We start from the raw sequence: 25,890 nt of genomic DNA, 5'->3' as shown, positions 1-25,890 counted from the left end.
ACAGTCAGAAGTAGTTTAAATTCATCAGAGTCCATGGGAAACACTCTATGGAGGTCCAGGTTGTCCTTACCAAGTTAAGAGTTCCCAGCATGACGTTCAGAGTGTTCATCTCTGGCTTGACCAACTGCTGACGGTTTATTTTCACCTTCACACAGTAACTGAACAGTTTGAGCAGCACCTACAAAATACAGAGAATGGATTCTCTACAGTTCCTTCCAAAGGCATAGGAGGATTTAGCTACTATAGCTGGTTTCCAGACTTCTGGGGTAAAGTACAAGCCAGATTTTTAGACCAGTATTAACCTTAGGACAGCTCTGGCCTTCTAGTAAGGCCAAGGCAGAAAATGATCACTGTAGCAAGACAGGATTTAGTCTCTTACCAACTCCTCAGCTTACACAGACTTCAAAGTCTTTGTAGAGAATTGTTAACCAAGAGGAGTGGGAGAGGGAAAGAAGGAATTTCTGGGGTTTTCATGAATGGGTGAATTGAAACCTCTGCTCCAACACTTAAAACTGGCAAGGCAGACAACTTCACTAACATTTGTGGTGTTTTTCAGCATGTAATTCCTGACCCCACAGAGCAGAAGCAGAAGCTGAGACTCACAGTGAGGAGGTGCCGGCCTTGCTTGAAGTCCTTGATTCCAGTCAGTCTGTTGAGCATGCACTCCAAGCCTCCACACTGGGCCATGACACCTGCCATCTTGTAAACTTCTTCCTCATCTTCCTCTTCATCTACACGACAAACACAGATTATGAAGAGAGGAAGCAGCTACAATATGACAAAGTTTGTGCAGCCCACAGGGGACAAAGCAGTGAAGCAGAAATGGAGAGTACAGTAGGGTACATTTACCACCAGTTCAAGTCACTCCAACTGCATCAAATTTGGAAAGAATTAGGAGCAGGAATATGAAGAAGGGCCAGGCAGAATGGTCCTTGTGTCATGCAAATGTTCACATTTAAAGTATAAACTTCAAGGGCTGTTAAAATCCTCCTCCACTCTAGGTGGAGCAGGTAAACGGAGCAAAAGCAACGTCAGTCAACTTTAAGCTCACTGCTGCAAGGATAAGAGTGTCACTGCTCTGCAGCAAACCTCAAGATTTCAAATCTAATCCCAGCTTTCAGGAGACAAATGCATTACCAGTAGTGGAGTCGAGAGACTCGATGAATTCCTCAGTGGCATCTCCTAGTAACCCTCGCATGCGGTAAATGATCCTCATCGGCTCCCCCTGCAAGAGAGCAGAGTCTTGTGTTAACCCCACCTCTGTGACACTCAGAGAGGAGTCCAGCTCTCCTTACAGCATGTCTCAGACACTCCAGCCTCAGCTCTTTGTGCTGGTTGGACTGCAAATGGTAACACAGGGAAATCCTTCACTCCCTCGTCCTCCCCTTACTGAGATGGCTTCAAACCAACAGTAAAGCCACCACCCTGCAAAAACATCAATAACTCATCTATTGGTCTGTCCAGCTTTTCCCAGCAATGCCAGCTAGATGGGCAGAGTGGTAATAAACAATCTCTTCCTCCTTACATCTCCCTCCAACAGTTTCCTTTAGCACCAGTGAAAGATCTAGCCAAGCAAAATGTGTCCATCTATAACCACCCGCTTTCCACTGTGACCTTCCCCTCCCAGGGCACTGCCCCAGAGTACCTGGGAAATACAGGGACCAGGCACAGCCCTGGAGAAGAAGCAGATGTTAACTGGATGAGTGCTTTCAAACAGATAAGATCTGCAGTGATGGAAAATGGAAAAGGAGGAGTAAAAGGCAATTTAATGAGCTTTCAGTAGGACTAAAAACGATGCAGCCAAACCCACTGAAGCACAAGTTGTGTTTTACCCTGGGAAAGGGCCTGTTTTCCACACATATTTCCAGCTGGAAATCCTGACAGCATATCACTAAACTTTCCATTTTAATCCATGGCTCTGAATAAAAAGCAGAAAAGAAAAATCCCAGATTTGGGAGCAGGAGACCTTGTGAGAGAAAACCTGTCAGAGAGAGCGCTAAGCCTAATGTGGAATAAGCAGTGCTTAATGTCACAGCAAATACATAAGCACAGGGAAAGCCCCGGGGGGAAGATCTGCTCAAAGGCCACGCTAGAGACCAGCAATTAACACCACAGGGGCCCTGGTAAAATGGCAGATGAACAAAAAAAGCCAGTGAGAGACAAGGGAAACAAAAAGGGGCCTGAGGTTGCGTTCTTGTGCGCCTGTCTATTTCCTAGGGAACGTGAGCTCGGGAGCTGAGGCTCCAGAAGTGCTTGGAGGAGGTGCAGACAAAGGCAGGCAGATGGAATGAGAGCTCTTCATGGACAGGAACTGAGCAAACTCTGCCTTTCACCACCAGCACTGCAGCCTGGGAGAGCTGCACACTGGCTACAGCTCAGCATCTCCCAGGAGCAGCAGCTCCCACCGACATCTCCCTCAGGAACCTGTGCAGAGCTCAAGTCAGAATTCACAGATTAACACCAGCACCTCACTCCCCCTACCCAGGTTGGCACCTTACTCAAAAATTATCCCTGTCAACCAGTTTGAGTTTGATTTTGCAGTACAGAAGAGCTTTTTTACTTAAATAAAGCTTGATGACAACCACTCCCCATATGGTAAGATGCTGAAAATGTGTTTTGTGTGAATTCTTCCCCACAAGCACAGCAAACAAATGGCTTCAGGAAATCAGGGTTTCAGTCAAAGGTGACTGCAATTCAAGAGTAAATGAGAAATGGACACAAAATGCTGGGCAAATCAGTCTTATTTTATGATGTCAAGTGCTACTTGCAGTGCCACTGAAGAATATATTTGTTATAGGCATGATTTAGCCTGATGGGTTTCTTCTTAATGGGAGTTTTAGTGGCCACAAGAAAAGGAAGAGCTTGTTCTGGACCACATCCACCTCTGGACCTTACTGTGACATGGTGAACTCATCCCTTTAAGACTGTTGGATTCATTTCTTCATCTAAAAAACCAGCAATGCACATTGCTAACAGCAAACTGGGAGGAAGAATTCTGTCTCAAGTTCAGGTTCTCGAGACCCCTACATGAAAAGCAAGAGAGCAGAAGTGCAAAGTAATGTGGAGAAATGTTGGAAGCTCTCACTGCATAAATAACAGGGGTTCATCTCTGAAGTGCAGATTGATGGAGCAATCTGGTGTCCCTGTCTGTAGACTTGCATTAAACTGTCACATGCAGATGGAGTGTGAAATGTGCTTTGAAAGGCAGTGACACAGAGTTCAGCTCTTTCCCCAAAGCCATGTAAGGAAGTCTGTTACTCAAGGAGACAAGTTCACCTATCTGGTAACTACATGAGTAAGTTCAATACACTCACCTGGGTCAGCATTATGTGCCTTTAAATCATTTAGGTCACAGAATTGAGTAACTGTCTATCCTAAGAGAGCACAAGAAGGTGCTGAGCAATTATATGCCAACAAATAAATCCTGACTTGGGTGCTATTTTAATTAATAAAGGAGAGGTGCTTTGTGCTGTTAACATCTCAGAAGGTAACACACACCTCATTAGTGGGACACCACACCTTCTTGTAGACCTCAGCCACAGGCAGATCCAAACTGATGATCTTATTGTTCACCAAAAGCTGAAAGGGAGAAAATAAAAGGTCAAGAACAAGCTCACATTGCATCAGCATTCTAGCAATCAGCAGCTGCCTGGAAATGGTGTCCCCAACACATCCATGCAGGAAATCCACACGTGTGCAGCCTCACCTCCATTCCACTGTCATCCTCCAGCAGAGCCACCAGGTCACAGTCCTGACAGATCTTGTTCTTGATGTCCCTCATGAGTGGCCCAATGCCAGGCTCGTTACTGCTGTAGGGATTTCCTGGCATCCTGCCCTGTAAGAAGTCTTCCTGCTGGGGATCTTTCTCCAGAGTTACAAAGAACTCTGTCACTTCATTCTCTTCCTAAACAACAGCAGCAGAGGCAAAGTGAGTTAAGCTTTCCCCTAACCATGTTCTCATCCCTGTATTTTTAGGATGGCAAGTGACAGGAGGTCCATAGCCCTTCAGTCCTGCCAGCACTCGTGTATCCTGCCATAAGGTGCCACACACGTGGTGTTCAGAGGGGTGCCAGTGTGCCACAGCAGGGACCTGGGTACCAAACCCCCAAAATGGGACACCATACTACTCCACTGGCCAAAATTAAATCAATATTCACAGAATCATGAAGGTTGGAAAAGGCCTCTAAGATCATCAAGTCCAACCATCAACCCAACACTAACATGACCACTAAACCATGTCCTGAAGTACCAAGTCTATGTGTTTTTTGAACCCCTCCAGGGCTGGGGACTCCAGCACCTCCCTGGGCAGCCTGGGCCAACACCTCACCACTCTGCCAGGAAAGAAATTCTAATATCCAACCAAAACTTCCTCTGGTGCAACCAAAACCCATTTCCCCTTGTCCTATCACTGGTTACTTAGTAGAAGAGACCAAAACCCCACCTCACTCCAACCTCCTCTCAGGGAGCTGTAGAGAGCCAGAAGGTCTCCCCTCAGCCTCCTCTTCTCCAGACTAACCAACCCCAGGTCCCTCAGCTGCTCCTCACCAGCCATGTTCCCCAGACCCCTCCCCAGCTTCGTTGCCCTTCTCTGGACCCACTCCAGCCCCTCAAGGTCTTTCTCATCGTGTGGAGCCCAAAACTGACCCCAGTGCTCAAGCTGTGGCCTCCCCAGTGCTGAGTCCAGGGGCACGATCCCTGCCCTGCTCCTGCTGCATACCCCTTTTTTTATCCAGGCCAGGAGGTTGTTGGCCTTGGCCACCTGGGCACACACTGGTTCATGTTCAGCCAGCTGCCCCCCAGCCCCCCCAGGGCCTTTTCTGCCAGGCAGCTTTCCAGACACTCTTCCCCCAGCCTGTAGCATCATCTGGGGACTATTACTGTAGACACTAATGTGTTTTATTGCCAAAATACAAGCCACTGTACCTATCTAGGAAGCCTAATTTCACAAGCAATGCTGCCATCTGAGTACTTACAGGATAGATAATACTGCAGAGTCTCTCAAAGATGAAGACTGGGGTCCTGTAGTCATCCAGGCTGTAGCGTTTTGCAGTCTCTATGCACACTGCCATAAATGCTTTGGTTTCAGATTCTGTGCCTGCCAAGAGACAGAAGAGAGAAAAAACACAGGAGTCAGTTTTCAAGGTTTCATTTTAACTCAGCACACACAATAAATCCATACTTTGGTGCCCTTTGCTTTGCATATTCACCACTTAAGAAATGAAAAGGTCATGTAAAGAGTGTTATTTATTAGTATGTTTACTAGGAAAACTCTTCGCCTGCTTGGGCTGCAGTAAAACAGTCCCATAAAAAGGAAGAGGTTTAAATTCCTGCAAAACAAGAGACAACCCCAGGAATGTTATTTACCTTTTCTGTGCCAAAAGGAAATATTGGAAGGTCCAAGCCATAAAAAAAATCCCCCAGTACAGCAATCTTTGAGACAGAAGTTCTCTGTGTGGCTGTAACTCTCTGCTTTGTCATCTGGCTTGACCCAGACTGTGGATTTATGGAACCGAGGTGGTTTTACCTGTTGTCATGTCCTCCAGCATCTCCAGCAGCATGTCCTGGGTCTCATCAATCAGCTTTGTTCTCTGTACCACCAGCTTCCTCAGGCACAGGTACCCGTTCAGGACTGTACCCACCAGGCGGCTCTTGAAGTGCCGCTTGATGGACTCCACCTCCACGAAGGAGGAGAGGAGACCTACAAAGCAATCAGATGTTCAGGAAGCTGAAGAGAGAGTTTGATTTGAGAGCTCTACCTTTCATGTGCCCAGCAAACAGGGTACAAGATCAGGCTGTGGCTCAAAGTTCATTTCTATGAAGTGAATGGTTGGAGGGAAATCCCTGGTCTGGGAGAGCTGCCGTGTGAATTGCACCATGTGGGACAACACTGAGGGAGGAAAGGGTGTCAGGAGCTTTTAAAGTGCTTGATACAAACTTCTGCACTTTTGGACCCTTTTCTATCACAAAATATTTCAAAAGCAGATGACTGTTCCTCTTCTTAATATTTAAGCTAGCTCTGATGATGTGACAGCAAGTGGGGTATGTGATGTATCAGTTACTCCTATAATAAAGTAGAGAATCAGTGAACACTCAGATTCTTTCCCATGACATATTTATCAACATCAAGAAGCCAGACTTTAGGAATTTTTGAAGCCTATATAAGAGGATATAGAAAAGAATGACCTAGCAATGGTGTACTTCCATTCCCACCACGCTTTTCAAAACCACATACCCTAGAAGATTCAACAAAGAAAAGGTACCCTAGAGGAAGGAACAACAGGTAGGAATAAATCAGCAGTGTTTGCAATGGCCCCAGGAATTATACTGTACAATAAATGTAATTAAGAAAAATGATGTGACAAATTTTGCTCATGATATGTTACTGAAGTTCAAGTAACTGAAAACACAGACCACAAAAAACATGGAAAAAATTAAATGAGGGGTTCAGTGCTAAATTGATGGTGAAAAACCAGTGCTGACAACTTCAAAACACTGAATCCCATCTCTTTGAAATTCTGCTATGTGCTGAGAGAGGAAACATCCATCACCCCATCTCTGATCCCACTACAGGACTTGCCCTGATGCCACCGAGTACCTGTGAGGCTCTTCAAGGCATATCCCTGCTGCAAATCAGTGCTGAGGGTTGCTTCTTCCAAGGCAAGCAAACGAGCTATTTCCTGAAAATAATTAACAAGCCCATTAGGACAAGAAACTGCACTGCCAATAATGCCTGGCTGCCAAGTGTCTAAGATGGGTTACAAAGGAACAGAGCAAGGACCAGAGCCAGCCACAGAGAAACCAGAACTGCAACGCAGCAGGAGGGAGGGAAGGGGGAGAGAAGAGAAGAACTACCCCAAACTACCCCTTCTTTGCTCCCTACACCTACCTATGACCACTCCTTGGCTCTGGTGGCCTTCCAGGATGGACTCAAGGCTACCATTAGTGGGGAAGGCATCAAATGCCTCTTTGGAGTGCACCAGGATCACCACCAAAAACTCCCAAGACGTAACACCCTGAAGCTTAAACGTGGGGCTTCTCCAACAGGCTCAAATTCACACTCAAGGAATGGCATCAGACCTAATCCTGCCTTGTCATCAAGGGCTCCTGGAGTCCAGCCTGGCTGCTAAGAGACAGCTTCCAGCTTGGACCTGGTGCCAAGTCAGTGTAGCAATATTTATACCCCTGAGCATAGCTGCCCCCCCAGCAGCTGATTCACGTGCACCAGGCAGTTTGTGCTGAGGGATGCTACAGATGGGGCTCAACACACTGTAGCTCTTTCTGTGCAGAGATGACAGCACAGAAGTATGAACTTCACAGAGTCATTCTGGTTGGAAGAGACCTTTAAGATCATGGAGACCAACCATTAACTCAGCACTGCCAGGTGACCACCAAACCACATCCCTCAGCACCACATCTCCACAGCCTGGAAACCCCTCCAGGGGTGGGGACTCCACCACTGCCCTGGGAAGCCTGGCACAGCTCTGGACAACCCCCTGAGGGAAGACATTTCTCCTCGTGTCCAACTTAAACTTCCCCTAGTGCAAATTGAGGCTGTTTGCTCTTGTTGTATTGATTGTCCCTTGGGAGCAGAGCCCGACCCCCCCCTGGCTCCAGGCTCCTGTCAGGAGCTCTGCAGAGCCAGAATGTCTCCCCTGAGCCTCCTTTGCTCCAGGCTCAGCACCCCCAGCTCCCTCAGCTGCTCCTCCCCACACTTGGGCTCTAGACCCTTCCCCAGCTTTGTTGCCCTTTTCTAGCCACTTTCCAGCCCCTCAAGGTCCTTCTTGAAGTGAGGGGCCCAAAACTGAACCCAGGATTTGAGGGGTGGCCTTCCCAGTGCCCAGTACAGGGGTCAATCCCTGCCCTGGTATGGGCCAGACTAGTGCTAACACAAGCCTGGCAAGAGTCAGCAACAGGGTGCTGAATGAAGAGATGAGGATTTCAAAGCAAGAAAGCTTTGCTGGGTCAGGGACAAGCTTTTTGTTGCTCCTCAGTTCCTCCATACATGTCCATACCTTAGTGATGAGGCTGCCAATATAGGGCAGAACCCCTCGGGCTGCCAGGTAGACCTTCCAGTGGGCTGGCTTGATGAGTTTCTGGTACAGTGCCAGGTACTCAGCAGCACACTCGCCAGCAATGCTCAGCTCATCCAGGTAGCTAGTGAAGAGAAACACAAGCTGACAACTGCTCCACAGAAACTAGAGGTATTCACAGCTTAAAGACATCATGTAAAGAAAGAAAAACCTCCAGAAACCTGTGCTCCCTGTTGTCCTCCTAGCTAACATCATAACTGCTATGTATTACTCAATGGCTGAAGCAGTGTTTTGTCCCCAAAAAGAAGTTCCCCAACTCTGCTATGAGCATCAATGGGGCCAAGTTATGCTGGAAGAGAGTTCAGCTGATTATTTTGCTGTCTAAAAAGCAGAGGAAATGTCCACACAGCTCAACACCACCTACTAACTTCTGGGAAAAGTACAGAACTGCAATAGTTTACTGCCAGGCAGTAAAAAAAGGTCTCCCTAAATCCATACCAGCCCAGCTAATTAAGTTTTAAAATCCAGCCCGAAAAGACCTGAGAACCAGAGGTATAAAAAGGAGCAGTGTGAGAAAAGCTGGAAGAAGGGAGAGATTCTCATGGGAATTAAGAGAAAAAGAATCCTGGAGCTGCCAAGTGTGGCAACATGGAAATACCTTGTCAGGAGATCAAGGACCTGCTGCTTGCGGCTGGGGATGGTGGCCAGAGCCTCCACGATGGTACAGGCAGCCTGGCGTGCAGCTTGAGTGGCAGGAGTGAACAGCACCTAAGGCCAGAGCAGTAACAGACAGTTGTTTGATGTGCACAGACACACCAGGGATATTTTGGGACACGTTGGGACAGCTCAGTGATCTGCTGGCAGTGTTCTGTGGTGCCTCCAACGAGCTGACTCTGTGAATTCCTATTTCGCTCGCCACCAAAACCTCTAAACCACACACTGTGCAGGTGACATTCTAACCCACACACAGAACAAAAACTTTTGCCCAGGACCTGTGAAAATTCACTGGTCAAAATGCAGCTAAGAGGAGAGGTAGAAGCACCATGGCAATGAAAGAGATCAGTTGAAGAGATGCAAACTACTGGAGAAAAGTTTAGATGCAGTATTTTTAAGGCAATTCCTGACTTGGCGTTAGATGCAGTCAGTGAGTCTCCCCAAAGATCACTGCTCGTGTTATCTGCAAAGTGCATAAAATGTGGCAAACTCCCAATAATCTGCCAGCTCTGCCCAGTGCATCCCACTGGAGCTTTCAGCCACAGGTACCTGTCGTAGCCAGTTGTTGTGCCCCAGCTTGAGGTCCAGAGGACAAGTTCTCTTCCCACGGCGACTCATGAACTGTTTCCACTTCCAGACGTATTTTTCTGACAAGTAGAGCTGGTGGAGCTCAGCTTTGCTGGGAGATTTCCCATTGGCTTCTATACCTGCAGTATTGAACACAGCTCAGAACTGTCAGCAGCTATTAACTGCAAAGTGCCATTTTATTTTTCTCTTCATATGTTGGAACTCTCCAAACTCCAGCTGAGAAGCCAAGTAGCTTTTTATTTCTATCTGCTGCCATTTTCACTTCTGCATGGAGCTATGTTCTCTTTCAAGCCAGATGGAAATCCCACAGCCTCTCAGAGAATTCAATCAGCTTTTCAGTTGTCTAATACCATTTCACATAAGAATCAAGTGTTATTTTTTTTTACATTCCCCATATTATCTTCAGTGGCAGTGAATTTTCTGCTCAGGGTTTGAGCAACACGGCCTAGAAAAATCAGTGCTACAATCTGCAAGGACTACACAGCTAAATGTGAAGATGTCACAGGACAGAAGCCAACACAACCCCAGAGAAGCACATTCCTTATTAAACCTCTAGGGACATAGACATTCCTTCACAGAGTTAAAAGCACAGGGCTACCTCTGGCAGGGAGGCACTTTTTCCAAGCTTCATACGATGCTTTGGGGTCCCTCTTGAGCCACAGCTGAGCTTGTGCATGGATTTCATTGCTGTAAGGCTTCACAGTGGTGAGAGCATCCACAGGCACATCCTAATAAAACATAAAAGCTCTGTGATTCCTCAGAAAGCTGCAGCCTGTTCCCTTAAAAGTAACTCTTGTGAGTGAATCACTGGTTGTGTGGGCTCCAGGAAGAGGTAAGTGCAGCTCCTGGACAGGAGCAGGATTTCTGTTAATGATGGACTAAGAGATGCCTCATTCCAGTTACTACTGAAATATCATCAGTAAATCCACCTTTGACATCCAACTGATATCAGATAGCCAGACCAAAGCAGAAACACACCTTCTCCCTGGCAAATGTCATCCTAAATTACAATTGAGGGGCAGCTAATCAGTATAATTTTTATCACAACTGTAGCTCTGTATTTAAAAATATGATTCCAATTTGATTCCACCATGTTTAGGTACTTTTTAGTACTACTTTTAAGTACTGCCCAAAATAACCAAGCTGCAGCTTTCAAGAACCTTGCTCCATGCTTTAAATCTGAGTAGGGAAAAAAAACCACCAAACTCCTGTTTTGAATAGTGGTGGTCAAAGCCACCAAAGAACAGTAAAAAAAAATGGAAAGCAGTCACCTGTGATTTCCAGTCTGCAAAGACAAGAGTCACAGGACTTGTGACAAGGAAATGCAAGCTCTGGCTTCCTCACAAGGTTATTAATCACTGAGAACAGCGTGCCAGACTTTAATCAGCAAATTTTCAGATGCTTTGCTCAGCATCTAAGGCAGTACCTTGTTTTTCTTGCTGGTTGGAGCAGGTGGTTTGATCAGCTTTTGAAGAATGCGCAGGCACATGAGGGTGATGTTCTCAACAACCACTGGAGTCTTAATGTTCACTGCCATCAGAAAGAGGCTGAGGGCTGAAAGACAGATGTAAAATCTCATTCCACTGTCAGATCTGCAGATAGGACACGTCCACAGCTCTTATTCAGCACTTTAGAAGCATTTTAGAGTTAAGTAACATCTCATATCCTCAAAACTATCACGTTCTCATGCAGCCATGGATGGAAAACAAGTACCTCCTATTACAGCAGGAGGGTGCTGCCAGCCTTCCCTTCACCCCTCTGACTTTGTTCCTCAGCACTGTTCCAAGAAATGCACTAGCCCAAAACAAAGCTAACTCCACTTTAATCCTAATCACAAACCGAGCTAGCATCAGTTCCCTTCCTTAAAATTTTACTACATAGTGCAAGGACCTGGGCAGAGCATTTTCAGCTAAAGCTTTGACACGAGCTGCCTGAACTCACCACAGCGCAGGCGGAGCTCCCAGCAGCTGTCCTCCCTCGAGATGGAATCTGTCAGCAGCAACATCTCATACTGGAGGCTGCTGGCCTGTAACACAGACACATGGTCAAAGGCTTGGGAAGTGTTGGTGACACAGCAGTCCTTCTTGCCTTCTGAATAGTTAAAAAACATATCAAAACATATCCATCTAAGTAAATTTAATGCCATGCCCATTTGGGACAACTGGCAACCTATGTGAGTGAGTTACAAGCAACAGCCAAGACAGAGCTGCCTGAGGAAATGTTGGCATATACCTAGTCACATCATTTTGTGCTTTAACATTTATCTTAATTCCTATCAAGACACAAACACTTTCTGTATTACAAACAGACCATGGCAATAGGGAAGAGGTGATGATTAGAAGACATCAGCAGTTGCAGAGGGGAAGAGGAAAACACTGGAGTCTCTCACCAAGTCTGGATTTGCCCAGTGTCCCTTCAGAGCTGCAGAAACCTTCCCAATGATTAAGTCATTCATTTGCTGCGTGGCCTCTGGATTGTCCCTAATTCCAGAAGGAAAAAGAGAACACTGTTATGCTGTGCTTGTACAAAACACCAGAAGCTCCCAGGATCTCAGCCAAGCTGGTGACAAGCGTACAAGCGGTCACAGCCTACAGTTTGCTGATGCAAGATATCGTTCCTACTCCTTTCTGCCTGTGCATTTCCAAGCACGTGGCTCTCCAGATTTCCTGGGAAGCCCAAGGGCTGTGGGCACAGAGAGAGAACTCACCTGGTCAGAAGGCACATGAGCTGCCGGACCTCCTCCCGCATGGCGGCCGCGCCCCGCCGCAGGTTGTAGTCAAAGAGCTCTCGGATGAGCCCCTGGGACACCAGGATGTGCCTGATGGCAGAGTTGGTGGCCAGAGCCCGGAGCAGTGTTATGCAGTGCTCAGTGACAGCTGAGGCACAGCCATAGCATTTAGTGGAGGACGTGTGGCCACAGCCCAGCACGGACAAGGCACGGTACTGGCTGGCAGTGAACGTGGGCTGGGCGGTGGTTCGCGAGGACTTTGTTGCTGCCTCTCTCTGCTGGAGATCGTATTCCAGGAGTTCCTTTCGAGAGGCAAACACTTTCTGGGAAGACAGAAAAGGAGAAATCAAAGTTGTGGAGTTGATACTGCTAATCCCATTCACTGGGGGACTTTTTTTTTCATTTTTACTGGGTGTTTTCTAGAGAAACATTTTTAACCAAGTATCTGAAAACCTGGAATCCTTCATGTCAATGGCAGGATTGGGAAATCCATTAGAGGTATCAGCCTACCTCCCAGCTACCTGCCCTGTTCAAGGGCTTGCTGTCTACATTACCTGCAATGTAACACTGGAAACAGGACAAATCCACAGCATTAATGGTAAACATAGCTTTTAGAAATTCCAATTTTGTTTTTTCCCTGAAAATATGCAGTGGAACACCTATTGATAATGATATCATTAAACACAGAATGGCAACATCTTAACTTTCTGTGTCTGATATGCCTTGTATCAAACACGTGACCCAAATTCAAATCAAAGCACTTCATACCTGGATGATTTTGGAAAGTTCATCGAAAGAGTTCTTGCAGTCACCACAATACTCCTGGGCTAACTGGAGGATGTATCTATTCACACTAGCTGAGGTAGAACTGATCCCTCCACTGCTGCCAGATTCATCCTGGAAGAGAGTGGAAAACAATTAGGAGTCATATATGGAGGCTATACACAAAAATAACTACTGCAGACTGGCATCTGAGGCAAGGACCTTTAGCTGCTTTTGGCAGCATAAAGGTGAGTGTCTGCCCAGCCTGGGGTTCTGGGCAGGACCCATCTGCCTGTTGCTACCTGGGGCTTTTCAGGAGCTGCCTCATTCACTTTACACAGAAGGTTTTCCAGCTGTGGTCGGTGTCCCATTAGCTGGTGATACACTCTGTCAGCCTTGTCCAGGAGAGTGTTGATATTTGTTACTGCCTAAAAATAAAAAAAGGAACAGAAACTTTGATTTCATGTTCAGAAGCCATATTTTCTTCTACAGCCACCAACCTCCAAGTCTTATGTCTCTTTTGTAAAGCACTGAGTCATATCTTTTGAAGAATTATGTATTTGGTGGAGTGAGACAGTAAACAAGGAATGCATTACTCAGTGTAAAGCTCTGAAGGAGCACTGCTTTTCACATTACTCCCAAGAGGGATGGACCTCCAATGTCCCTAACACTGCTGACCTGGCCAAGAGCTGCAGCATTTGAGTCATGAATGTGCTGTTAGCCTCACCTTCTTCCTATCCTCTTCATTTTCTATGGGATCCACTGCACAGCAAGGCTTGGCATACAGCATGAAGTCAAAGCGGGCGTACTTACAGAACCCACAGGCATTGCAGAGGAAAGGGTCTTTCTCATCATAATTAATGGATCTGAAAGGCAAGCCAGAAAGGACAAAGAATGCAGCTGAGCTTCAGTGAGGTAACTGAGGCTGTGGAGGGGCTCAGGAGGGAAAGGAGAAGGATAACCTTAAACCACCTAACCCACCAAACCGCCCTGGGGAAGCCACAAATGAAATATATGATGGTACATAAGAATCAAACCCTAAAATCAGGCAACCAAAAAAGTCCTTAGAGAAGCAGTGCCACATTCTGGCCAGAAAGAGCAGAAACAGATGTGAATTTGGTCCTAACAATTCCACTTTAGCTACAGTAATTCCCAGTAGAATGTCAGACTAGGGCACTGTGCCCTTTACAAGAGCACAGATAAAAGGAAACATTTTCTTCTCTAAGGTCTACATTTTCAATAGCTTTGTCTCTTTCCCCAGTTGCAGTGAGACCAGCTACAGTGTATTTATTATCCTGCTGCAGAGTAGAGTAGCACGACACAAACTGATTTACAGCTCCCATCATTCTAGAAGGGATGTGGAAACCTTTCCAATATACCAGCAGTATATTCCCACCTGATCTGTGGGAAGAATCTGCTGAACATCTTGAATCCCAAGAGGACAACAATAGAGGACAACAATAAGGGGAGAAGAGATATCAGATAAGGAGACAAAGCTCATAAAAGAGAAGGATTTATAACGCTGTAGTGAAAGCTTGAATTGCACACAGTAAATTACACCCTGAGCCCTGCTCTGAATGAGGAGTGCAACAAAAGCTCTGAGCAGACAAGTGAGCACTGTGTGCTGCACGCTACGGACCCATCGGATAACTGAACTCCAGCCTCACACCCTTCAACAGGCAAGCCAAAAAGAGCCTCCTCCTGGCAACAGTCCTTTTTAAACTTCAGTGGGCTTGATCTGAAACTTCTGTGCTCTTCCAGCATTGCTGCATCAGGCTCCCTTTGTTAGCCTGCATTAACACGAAATCCCCCTAAGCCTGTTTTCTACTTCTCGACTCATCTGCTCGTGCCGCTGCATTAACCAGGACGGGGCATTTAAACAACGGGGGGGGTATTCTGTTGAACATCCAACACGGGCAAGAGCACGAGGGCTCTGAGATAACCGTGGTGCTGGCTCCGTGGGGGGGAGGAGGAGGAGGAGGAGGAGGAGGGAGGAGGACATACCTGCACTTGTGGCACTGGTAGACGTTCTCGCCGCAGTTGCCGCAGACGCCGGGGTTGGCCGGGACGGAGGCGCTGCAGCGGGGGCACTGCAGGGTCTCTGTGGAAGCCTGGTAGTTCTCATAGAAATCAGCAAATTCAATCATCAGGTTGGAAGCCACGATGGGCAAGGGCAAATCAATCTTCACCTCTGTCTGCCCGGGGGTCAGCTGGACTTTCTTAGCCTTGTGCCAACGAGCCGGCCTGGGAGAAGGGGAGCGAGGGGCACGGGGTGTCAGGGGGCAGCACCCGCCCTGCCCACCCCCAAACTGGAGCCAAGCGCCACCGTCTCGGCTCCAAATCCACTTTAGAGGGGATGAATGGAGAGCAGTTCTAGGATTCGTTGCCTTAGCTTCTGTATTGACATGATATGTAGCCAGAAATACACTTTAAGCCTTTATCCTCTTCATAGAGAGAGACTGTTTAGGATTAAAGAGCTGTTGATGCCTCATGGAAAAACTTTAATTCTACAGACATTTTCTAGGGATTTTCACCTCCATTTTTTTATTAGTAAGGACATTTGCATGAAAACAGGATATTTATTTCTAAAGATCTCATCTGCTCCCACTGCTTATTCTCAACCTGAAGTCAGAATCCTCTCTTTGTGACATCATAATCCTCTCCACAGCAGCCACTTGTGATGTCACAGAGGATTAAGACTTCAAATAAGCAATAAGCGGCAGGCACAGATTAATCCCTAAACCAAGGAGATCTGATTCTGGTGAGAACATCTCAAGAAGTAAGAAGGGAAAGCATATAAGCAGCACTGGCTCCAGACTGAGCAGTGTAATGAAAAGGAGCCATTTTTCATAGGTAAAGCAGCAGCCCAGAGTTAGGCCACAGAGCTTCAAACCAGTAGTGTTAATGCCTTCTGCACTTCTGGACATGATGCAAGGTGTAAATCCCTTTGAGTTAAACTCTCCAGGAGGTGCTCTTGGTATTAGCACTGGTTTCCACTTCATTAGGATAGATGCTTAAAACTCAGCCTGAACAAAGTTTGCATACAGAAGTTTTACAGGTGTATTTCAAGCTCTGGGTGAAATTCATCTCTCTTCAACAATTTATTGTAGGAGATTCAGAACAATCCCACCCAACGCAGGCTGAGAGTGACAAGTGATAGTCTAAGAAGCAACATTAGCTAAAACAAGAAGCCAGGCACCTCAGCAGAAATTGTAATGTCAATTCAGAGACTAGGACACAAAACCCACAGACAAACATACTTGTTCTTCAGCTCCACTATGGCTTGCACTGTCCTGTTGTTGTAGTAGAGGTTGATGGTTCGGACCATTTTGGTGCGTTTCAGGTCTCCTATCTTCACTGTCACCTTGCTGATGGTGTGGCTGCCAATGAGCTTCACAACCTGCTGGGTGGTGGTGTAACGTGTGTCCACTTTAATGGAGGAGAGCTTGATGTACTGAGAAGACAAAAACAAGGATGCACTGCTTGTATGATTACATCCCCCGAGTCAGAAACACAGCAAATCACACTGCTGAAACCATTGGGATCCCTATAACTGGAAAGGGTTTAAGGACAGGGAGGTGATTTTCCCCCTCTACTCTGCTCTTGTGAGGCCATACCTGGAGCACTGCATCCAGCTCAAGAGCTCCCAACACAAGAGGGACATAGATCTATTAGAGCAGGCCCAGAGAAGGCCACAAAGATGATCCAAAGGCTGGAACCCCTCTGCTTTGAGGGCAGGCTGAGAGAGTTGGGGTCCCTCAGAGTGGAGAAGAGGAGGCTCTAGGAAGACCTTATTGTGGCCTTTCAATACTTAAAGGTGGACTACAAGAAACCTGGAGAGGGACTTTTTACAAGGGCTTGCAGTGACAGGACGAGGGGTGATGGCTTCAAACTGCAAGAGGGGAGATTTAGATTAGAAATTAGGAAGAAATTCTTCACTAGCAGGGGGGTGAGATGCTGGCACAGGTTGCCCAGGGAAGCTGTGGGTGGTCCTTCTCCCGGTGTTCCAGACCAGGCTGGATGGGACTTGGAGCAACCTGCTCTAGTGGGAGGTGTCCCTGCCTGTGGCAGGGGCTTGGAACCAGATGATCTTTAAGGTCCCTTCCAACCCAAACCATTCTATGATTCCATGACAGCAGCTACTTACACAGAAGGGCACCTCCGGATTGTTGCAAACAAGGCAAGGATCACTCTCCAGGTAATAACCATCAAACTCCACCAGCCCTGACAGTGTGCTGCAGTGAGGGGAAGAACACCAACACAGGTCATTTGGCATTCACTGTTCATTCTCCAACTGGCCCTAAGATTTTGTAACACTTACTGAAAATGAAAGCAAACCACTGCTGCCAGCACACAGAACGTCACGTTTCTCAGATGGCAGAAAGAAATCTGCTCCTCTGCCAAGAGCAGCTGCAGCAAGCATGCAATCTCAGTAGGGGTCCTTCCTCCACTACCATTTTAGTAGAAGAATTGTCTGTTCCCCTGTGGATCGCAGCTGAAAAGCTCTTTAGTGAAATGGATCAAAGTCAGAAATAACTCACTTGTAAATGTTGGAGTTGGGGTGGTTGGTAAGAATGTGGTTCTGAGTCCGCAGGATCTCCACGGCCTTTTGGGAGTATTCCTTCAACTGAAATACAATTGGGAAAACACTGTCTTCTCTCCATTTTTTTTTTTTAAATTGCTACAAAGACAAAGATTTCTCATCCTGTGCTGCTCCAGGTCCCCCAGAAGTTGCACACACTACACCCACAGGAATTTATGTGGGTAAATCATTAATCAGGAACATAATAGATCCTAAAATTAGATCTTTACCACAATGACAGTGCTATTTGTCAGCCAATCACTGCAAATGCCTGCCAAATTTGTAAGTCATTCCCAGCTTCTTAAACACACACATACAAATATCAGTGCATCTAAATTATTTGTACTCAAGCCACTGGTCCCCTAAGACATCTTACCACTGCCTTTGTTCAAAAGTTGTGGTTATGAAAGATTTCTAGGAGCTGAAATATCATAAATCTCTAGATTAGAGTTAGCAGATAAATGTATTTTCACACAAAGGCTTTCTGTGGGAAAGAACTCTTCTTCTAAGTAATAAAAACCCCACCAAAACAGTATCATCCTCCACAAAAAACAACACCAAAAACCTCAAGAGACTAAAACACGTTCCCCCATTTTTTAAAGGCTCCTGCCTTTTTTAACATTCAACTTTTGGGAACATAAAAGATTTCCACCAGAATCTTTGACAGTCAGAATTTCCACCAGAATTTTTTGACAGAAAATTTGTCCTGGCTGCATCATAAACGAGCACTAAGAAAACTGAGAGGAAGCAGCAGGCCCTGAGCTGCTGCACCTCCCTTTCAGAAGGACACCATACCTTTTTCTCAGTCTGCTGTGTTTTCAGAGAGAAGTATCCCAGGAGGTCTACAAACTGGGCAGCCTTTCTTCCATAGGCTGGAAGTTCTGGCCAGATGGACCACATGAGATCCAGCAGTAATTACTGCTGAGACTTGTTAGAGTTCCTGTTGAATGGATTATGTATCAATTAGGCTTGTAAAGGCAGTGATACGGACTGCGTGGCACACAGGCTTATGCAAAAGGAGAACACATGCTACACCTCAAACTCAGAATCTATCATCCTGCTATATGCTGGAGTTGACAGAGTTAAATCTCAGCATTTCTTGCCACCAGCTGTTCTCCAGCATCCTCTGAAATGAAAGGTGCTTTAATTTCATTTCTTTTAACGACTGAGTAGAGCTCTGGAGGAGTTCAGCACCTTGAAGCATTCCTTTCCCTATATAACTCCCCACATTTCACCTCTCTAACTCTGCTTCTTCCTCAGGAACTCACTTGCCCACAAATACCTACTCCCACAAATGTCAAAAATCAGATTCTGCAGACAGAAATGTTTCTTGCAGACAAGTTGATCAGTAATGACCAAGTCACAGCTTCTACCTGCAAAATGGTGTGAACAGTTCAAGGGGATGCAATCATCTGCAAGCTGCAGGACCCTTCAGGAGAGAGGCTCCAGGATGGAGTCTTATGCATGGACAGAGCTCTCCATAACCAAGCTGAGAAGCAAAGGAGAGGCAGGTCCAGGGCTCCTTTCCAGCTCACCTGTAGATGTGGAGGGCGAGGCAGTGGGCCTGCCACCTCACTGAGGATGAGTTGGACTCCAGCAAGAAGCAACGCAGGAACTGGATGAGGGTCTCCTTATCAGCAAACTTGTTCAGCTGGTTCACCAGAGCTGTGCACAGCTGATCTTCCTGACTGCCAGAACTCTCACCTAGGGGACAGCAGGTGGTGGAAGAAAGATTTGAGAAGGCAGCAATGGAGCACCTCACAAGATCACAGGCCGAGGATAACAGGACAAATTATTGTGTTTCAGGTGACAAGTAAATTTAATGTTCCTTTCTTTTTCCAAAAAATAGAACCTCGTGACTAACACAGAAGAAAACTGCTGGAGAACCTGCTGGTAAGGATGTGAGAAATGAGCTACACATCCTGATAAAAAGGCTCAACCATGGGGCAGTGAAGAGACTCACAAAGAATCATCTGATAGAGAAAGCCAAAACAAGTCCTTGAAGAAAAGCCAAGAGAGAATTTATGCCCATGACTTTTATAGGGAAGCTTAATTACTTTCCCAGGACTTTGGATATCCATTAAGCAGCAGCCCTGGCTCCAACATAGCTCACAAGCCTGACGGAGGAAACAAGTCTGAACACAATCACTGAAGAGCAGAGCTAACTGGGTGTGCATCTCCAGCACTTTTTCTAATCCCCACGAGCATTTCAACCTCCTAGAACCCAGGACAGGCAGGTTAGGTGGAAGCTACTTCATCACCAGAATAGGTACCTTCCATCAGACAACTTGAAGCCTGCCTTAGTTAATAAATACTCACAGTAGGTTTGGGATATAATCAGCACTTAATTTCAGCCCCAACACTTACAGTGTTGTCAGCTCTTACAACACTCTGCTTCATCTCTGCCTCTCTCCAATCTACATATGGTAAAACTGCTCCTCTCTCCTGATTGCTGCTATAGTCTACAAGTGCCCCTGCCATGATCCACGACCCTGTCACAATAGTGTTGTTTACAGCTACAAGAAGCAAGCAGCTCTCTCTAAACGGAATAAGAAAGGTTGAGAGGAGCAAATTTCACCCCTAAAACTACCACAGAACAGGGCACAGCTGCAGCTCACCCTCTCGCTCCTTTTCCTTTTCTTCTTTCTTGCTTTTTTTCGTGGAAGATTTGCTCTGTGCTGCTGGCTGCCCAGAGCCTGATGCTGCAGGAGCAGAGGTGGAAGAGGTGCTCGATGATCCAGAGGATGAAGTCACAGATAGCACTTTACTGCCACACAGAGCACAAGACAGCAGCTGCAGGAGGACTGGAGACACTCCTTCATCTACCAGGAAGCTGACTTGAAGGAGGAAATAGAGAACCGCTGCCAAGAGAAGGAGAAAATCTTTGAAGCCTGAATTAAAAAAAAAAAAGCAAGCAAAAGACATCCACCCTGAAACAAAAAAAACCTTTGAGTATGGCAAGGACCATCCCACAAACTCACAGAACCTTCTTGCTCCTAACACTATAGAAGCATAACATTTGGGTACACCAAGGTAATGTGTTTCATCCCAAACGAGGTGCTGGAGCAACAGCAGCTCAAGCCAGAGGAGGTTCCTGTAAGGCACCCATTACACCACACCACATCCTTCAGCTAACGAACAGATGCAATTAGAGCACTGCTGTAATTAGTACTGGAAACAGTTTAGTTCTACTCAAAACTCTCAGCTGCATCTCCCCCTTCTTCTCTGCTGAGCTTCCCCATCCGAGGAGTCTGGATTCAAACCACCACACATGCATCACCCCCTCAAACACTCTCCAAGAAGAACTCACAGTCGTCTTTAATGCAGAATTTCTGCCAGTTGACTGTTCTCTGCGTGGCAATCTCTGCACAGGCCTTTAAATGTTCCATCTGCAAGGCACAAGGGGACAGGATTAAACACCAGGGCACAACTCCTGTTACAGACTCCTTACACAAATGCCACACACACTTTTTCCTCAGACAGCGACACTTTTTGTCCCCTTACCAAGCTGATCAAGGTGTCATACTGCAGGGCAGAGCCAGAACTTGCTGTGACCACGCTGGCACGAAGGAAGATGCCCTGTTCTTCCAGGAGCTTTTTGATCCCCCTGACGTGGGAGTCCAGTGTGTGGAGGTCCCTGAGCTGCCTGTACTTGTCCTTTGAGCCACAGATGAAGAGCAGCAGCTTGCGGACTTGGCGGCGCACGAAGGGAGTCTGCTGGATCATCAGGTACTGGAAGAAAAGCCTACAACATCAGCACTGGGAACTCACCAGCAGGCAGCCTGCACCAACACAAATATGATGGGTTTTCTTGGAAAAAATAAAAGATATGGGTGATGCATTCATGAATTTGCCACCTTGGAGGTACTGTCAACTCAGTCAACGAAGAAACGCTGCACAGCAACTACACTGCAGCCCCCCAAGCTGTGAAACCACTTCCAAAGCCATTCTTTTGTCATCTATGACCTCCAATAAAAAGCTAGTGAAAAAATCCTCCCCCATACTTGTGCAAATGTAAGGTAACTTGTTATCTCGAGTAGAAAGCTACACAACCAAAGGAACTGCAAAGATATACTCAAATATCTTATTGTTTTCTTTTTTAAGGGCTAAGTTAAGTATCAAGAGCAGAGCACCATGTCACACTGTACCATTTCAGAGAGCTTCTCCTATTCCAGTTTTCTGGCAGCAAACAGCGTTACAGGAAACAACAGCAATCTTATTTTTCATGTATGCTTTCCTATAGATTCTTGTTCAACAAGAATAAAACAAGGCCAACAGTTCACCTTCGTTCAAGAGGGATTAAAAGTCAGAGAAGGATCTGAGATCAGTTCTGCAAAAGCTCCTTCCCATGAAATGTAACATGGCTGGAATTTTGTTGTTCAAATCTGTAGGTGTATCACGTTCTCACTTACCTCAGACAAAAAGTAGAACCAGGAGTGATCAAAGATGGGAGGTGGGATGCGGGAGTTTGTGTCTGCAATCTTCTTGATCTGGTAGGGCAGCCGCAGAACCATCTCTGTCAGGAGCTGGGTGTAGGCCTCAAAAACATCTGCAGCATGACCCTGAAAGGAAGAGCCATCAGTCAGGCCCTGGGATTGAACACTCCCAGAGTGGTGGCACAATAAGCTCCAGGGTGTATTCATTGATGTTCTAAAAACCAAGCTTTGCTGCACCTCTGCAGGGAGAAGAAATGCTCCCAGCTGATACAGAAAACCAAGCACCTCTCTCAACTACCTGAGAGCTTCTCTCCAGCTCCCTGAAAGGAGGCTGGGGTGAGGTGGGTCTCTTTTCCTAACTAGTGATGAGAGGAAATGGGCTTAACTTGCACCAGAGGTTTTGATTGGATATGAGGAAGAATTTCTTTCCTGGCAGAGTTGTGAGGGATTGGCCCAGGCTGCCCAGGGAGGTGCTGGAGTCCCCAGCACTGGAGGGGTTCAAAAACCATGTGGATGTGGCACCTGAGGATATGTTTTAGTGGTCATGGGAGCGTTGGTTTGGTGGTTGGACTTGACCTTGGAGGTCTTTTCCAACCTTAATGATTCTATGATTCTAGATGGCAACTACTAGGATGCAGTAAACTAGTCTGTAGCAATGAGGGATTTTAACATATGAAATTTCAACTTAGGAGACATTCTTACCTTTAACTAAGCTTTTTTCATTGCACCTGCACACAGATCAAAGACCTCCCCACCCCCAGCAGCATCTTAGCATAAAGGCACCATGGGAGTTGACCAAGTCCAGGATTTAGTGGGGAAACTCCCACCAACTGCTCAGCTCCCTTGCCACATTAAGTAGCAGTGGCTCAGAAATTCTGCTTGCCAAGCAAAAGGTCAGGCTCTGGAGCAAGTTCCCTTCAGGGAGATTAACACTTCAACCAGAAACAGTGACAGCAGCTCCACAAACAGCCTGGTTTAGGAGTGGGCACAGTGGTTTTAGGGGTGGCCTAGATGGGTACAGCAAGCTGAGCTGCTCAGAGAACTCAGAGCAATCCCAGCTGTAACTGTGTACCAAGAGAATGAATTTTGATTCCACTACTAAGGCAAAACCAGTTCTGCAAGGATGCTTTTTCACCTGCTTTCTGTCAGCAACCTTTTAATGCAGGTCACAAAGCTAACACAGGGCTCACCTTCACATACTGGCGGAGGAAAAAAGGGCTCATGTCAGGTGGTGAGGAAGTCGTGTGAGGTTTCAGGAGCTGGCTGGTGGCTACAGGCTCCTCATCATTCTGCTGGCTTTTCCAGTACTCCAGCAAAGACTTCAGCACATGCAGACAGTAGTCAACAGCTCCAGAGCTCAACAAGGCAGCAGCAGTGGCACTGGAGATGAGGGAGGAAGCCTGAAAGAAGGAGGAGATGGATGACTAAAGCAGCTGAGAACCACCACGGCGAAGAGCAGGGGAAGCTGAGAGAATCAGGCAGCAGTTGCTGACACTATGGATAAAGGGAGCAGGTTTTTTTTTATGAAACTTTACAGGCAGCTTTTAAGTTTGGGGTTTGTTTGAGGTTGGGGTTTTTTGGTTTCTTCTGTTTATGAAAAGCAACTCAAATATTTACAGAGACTCTTTTGAACAAGCGCTTAGTAAAGGAAAACAAATAAAATCTCCTCTTAAGTCTAATCTCCCCTCGACACATGTGCCAGAGGCCACTCTGCTGTGGATTAGACGACTAGGGCTTTTTTCCTTCTTTTTTTCCCCCCCCCTATCTTTTCCTTTTTTAAAAAAAAAAAAAGTTGGGATTTCTATTTGTTTATCTGGGATTTGGCCAGCTGGGCGTGAATTCTGGTAGAGAAAGAGTCCCTGTTGCAGCTGCCTCTCAGAGGCTCTGCTCCACCCAGGTATTGCTCCACCTGCATTCTGCAAGACCATGAGCTTTGATTTCTGTGGGAAGCTCAAGTGAATAACAAAGGCTGGAGAAAAAGCTACTGTAAATAAAACTATTAAAGCAGCCCTGTAAATCCAAACAAACCCCACAGCTCATAAGCTCATTAAAATTTGATGCAGTTCAGACTAAATTTTTTAACCTCTATGCTTTTTTATTAATCTCCTTCCCACCACACATACTGCTTTTTATGCCTTATTACTGTACCTTTTAGCAACAAATATCTAAGGAATCCTCTTAGCGACTTTTACGTTGACACAGCAGCACATTGCTTTCCAATAATCACATTACAAATCCTCTTTAACCCCCTCAGCACCACTAAGATGCAAGGGAATAAAAAGCTACTAGACTGTTTTAAACATCATTAATGTACTGCCCTCAGCTCAGTCAAAAGCTGTGCACAAAACAAGTGAATCCAGTTGTCTTTAGATGTTGGTTTCCTCCATTCTGAGTCTCAGCACAGACCTTTTTCCACCAGACTCAGGGAACATCACATATCCCTCAAATTTTTCCAAAGCACTTCTGTTTTTCAGCTACTTCAGTTAGCAGCTTTTTGACCATCTTTGATGAACAAAAGCCCTCCAACCACATCACACACACACACCCCGAACAAAGCAATTTGAAGAATGTACCTCACAAATGGAAGACTTGGATCCTGACTTAGTTCTGGACATGAAGACACTCAGCAGCCTCATGACCACCAAGTGCACTTCGTTCACAGGGGAGCGTTCATTTTTCTTGGACACATCCTGCAAGGAGAGAGCTTGCTTGCTCAGAGCTGAGCACAATGTCCTAAGCATCTAGATTTCAGTGCTCTGATCCTCAGGAAGCATTTCGAATTTAAGCTCAAGCAGTAATACTAAAAAAAGCAGCACAAATTCCTCAGTGTAAGGGTAGACAGTGGCCTGGATGCCAGAGAACAGCCTGACACAACTGGAAAGCTATGTGTGTCAATTATGCATTACTGATCATGTCTGCTTTAAGAGTTTAATTCAAGTGAAACAAATTTTCATGCTCGCTCGTGGATGCCAGAACCATGAGTTGCACTCGTGTCTGTTGGTGGGAATCCATTTCTTCCCCCAAAGAAAGAGTGATAGGACAAGAGGAAACAGCTTCAAGTTGCCCCAGGGGAAGTTTAGGTTGGACATGAGGAGAAATGTCTTCCCCCAGCAAGGGTTGGTCAGGCCTGGCCCAGGAGAGTGGTGGAGTCCCCATTTCTGGAGGGGTTTCCAAGCTGTGGTGCAGAGGGACATGGGTTTGTGGCCCTGGCAATGCTGGGTTAATGGTTGGACTTAATGATCTTAAAGGCCTCTTCCAACCAAAATGATTCTATTATTCTATGATTTTCTACCCTATATAGAGTGAGCCAAGAGAAATAAACCCCCTGAATGCATCCCCACAGCAATGTTTTTCTGTGACTCTCATGCACCCAGTTCCTCCATGAAAGAAATCCAAACTACAAGGGGCAAATGAAGAATGTGTTCACACACTACAGCTCACCTTTTTGTCCATGCACAGTTCTGCAATCAGCTGGGACAGAAGGTTATCTAAAGCTCCCTTATCTTTCTCATCATCTCCATCTAGGTCTGTTGTGAGCATCAGAATAACCTGGGAATGGAGGTCAGAGAATTAATAAAGGGCAGGTTGCATGTTTTCAAGATAATACAGATGACCTTTCACCATTTATCTTGATTAATCTGTTCTTTCCCAAATTTCTCACACACTGTGACCGAGCACGAAAGAGAAATGGACAAGTGTGTGCAAACACAAACCCAGCAGCAGTGATTAATTGTTTGATTAAGGTTTAACTCCTGAGTCCTCCTCACCTACCTGCATATAAGGAATGGCCCTGACTCCTCCAACGTTCCTCAGCTGAGGTAGGTTCTGCAGCAGCCTCTCTAGCAACATCAGTCGGACCATGTGCAGCCTGGGGAGCCAGAAGCCAGGAATCAGACACAACTTCAGACACATCACAAGAAATCTTACCCCCAGCAGGAGGCCTGCAATTCTCCACAGAAGTTCTGAGTGTGAGGAAATCCTAAGGTCATTGAATTCACACAGACAGGAGTGGACTCTGGGTACACAGAGATGCAGAGCAACTCTGACACT

The 25,890-nt window shown here is 46.3% G+C and overlaps 1 protein-coding gene across 1 annotated transcript in view; it reads right to left on the bottom strand.

The window, feature by feature from the left end:
• LOC103774211 (E3 ubiquitin-protein ligase UBR4-like) overlaps positions 1–25,708 on the bottom strand; it is a gene marked incomplete at both ends in the record, with an annotated part of 33,048 nt that extends 7,340 nt beyond the window's left edge. Inside the window, 33 exon segments of the mRNA XM_008941600.1 lie at positions 71–178; positions 604–731; positions 1,138–1,225; positions 3,499–3,579; positions 3,707–3,904; positions 4,974–5,095; positions 5,525–5,698; positions 6,596–6,677; positions 8,013–8,154; positions 8,689–8,798; positions 9,294–9,451; positions 9,931–10,060; positions 10,759–10,886; positions 11,274–11,358; positions 11,722–11,812; positions 12,040–12,383; positions 12,829–12,957; positions 13,125–13,250; positions 13,550–13,688; positions 14,827–15,066; positions 16,083–16,276; positions 16,970–17,057; positions 17,364–17,449; positions 18,200–18,344; positions 18,940–19,108; positions 20,023–20,265; positions 20,715–20,793; positions 20,909–21,136; positions 21,817–21,966; positions 23,031–23,240; positions 24,414–24,530; positions 25,282–25,389; positions 25,612–25,708. Of these exon segments, the coding sequence (XP_008939848.1) occupies positions 71–178; positions 604–731; positions 1,138–1,225; positions 3,499–3,579; positions 3,707–3,904; positions 4,974–5,095; positions 5,525–5,698; positions 6,596–6,677; positions 8,013–8,154; positions 8,689–8,798; positions 9,294–9,451; positions 9,931–10,060; positions 10,759–10,886; positions 11,274–11,358; positions 11,722–11,812; positions 12,040–12,383; positions 12,829–12,957; positions 13,125–13,250; positions 13,550–13,688; positions 14,827–15,066; positions 16,083–16,276; positions 16,970–17,057; positions 17,364–17,449; positions 18,200–18,344; positions 18,940–19,108; positions 20,023–20,265; positions 20,715–20,793; positions 20,909–21,136; positions 21,817–21,966; positions 23,031–23,240; positions 24,414–24,530; positions 25,282–25,389; positions 25,612–25,708 (4,717 nt within the window).
• Positions 25,709–25,890: the final 182 nt, after the last annotated feature.

Source organism: Merops nubicus, unplaced genomic scaffold, assembly GCF_000691845.1.
Source record: "Merops nubicus isolate BGI_N331 unplaced genomic scaffold, ASM69184v1 scaffold726, whole genome shotgun sequence".
NCBI classification, from domain to species: domain Eukaryota; kingdom Metazoa; phylum Chordata; class Aves; order Coraciiformes; family Meropidae; genus Merops; species Merops nubicus.
This window is presented reverse-complemented; position numbering and strand designations above follow the sequence as displayed.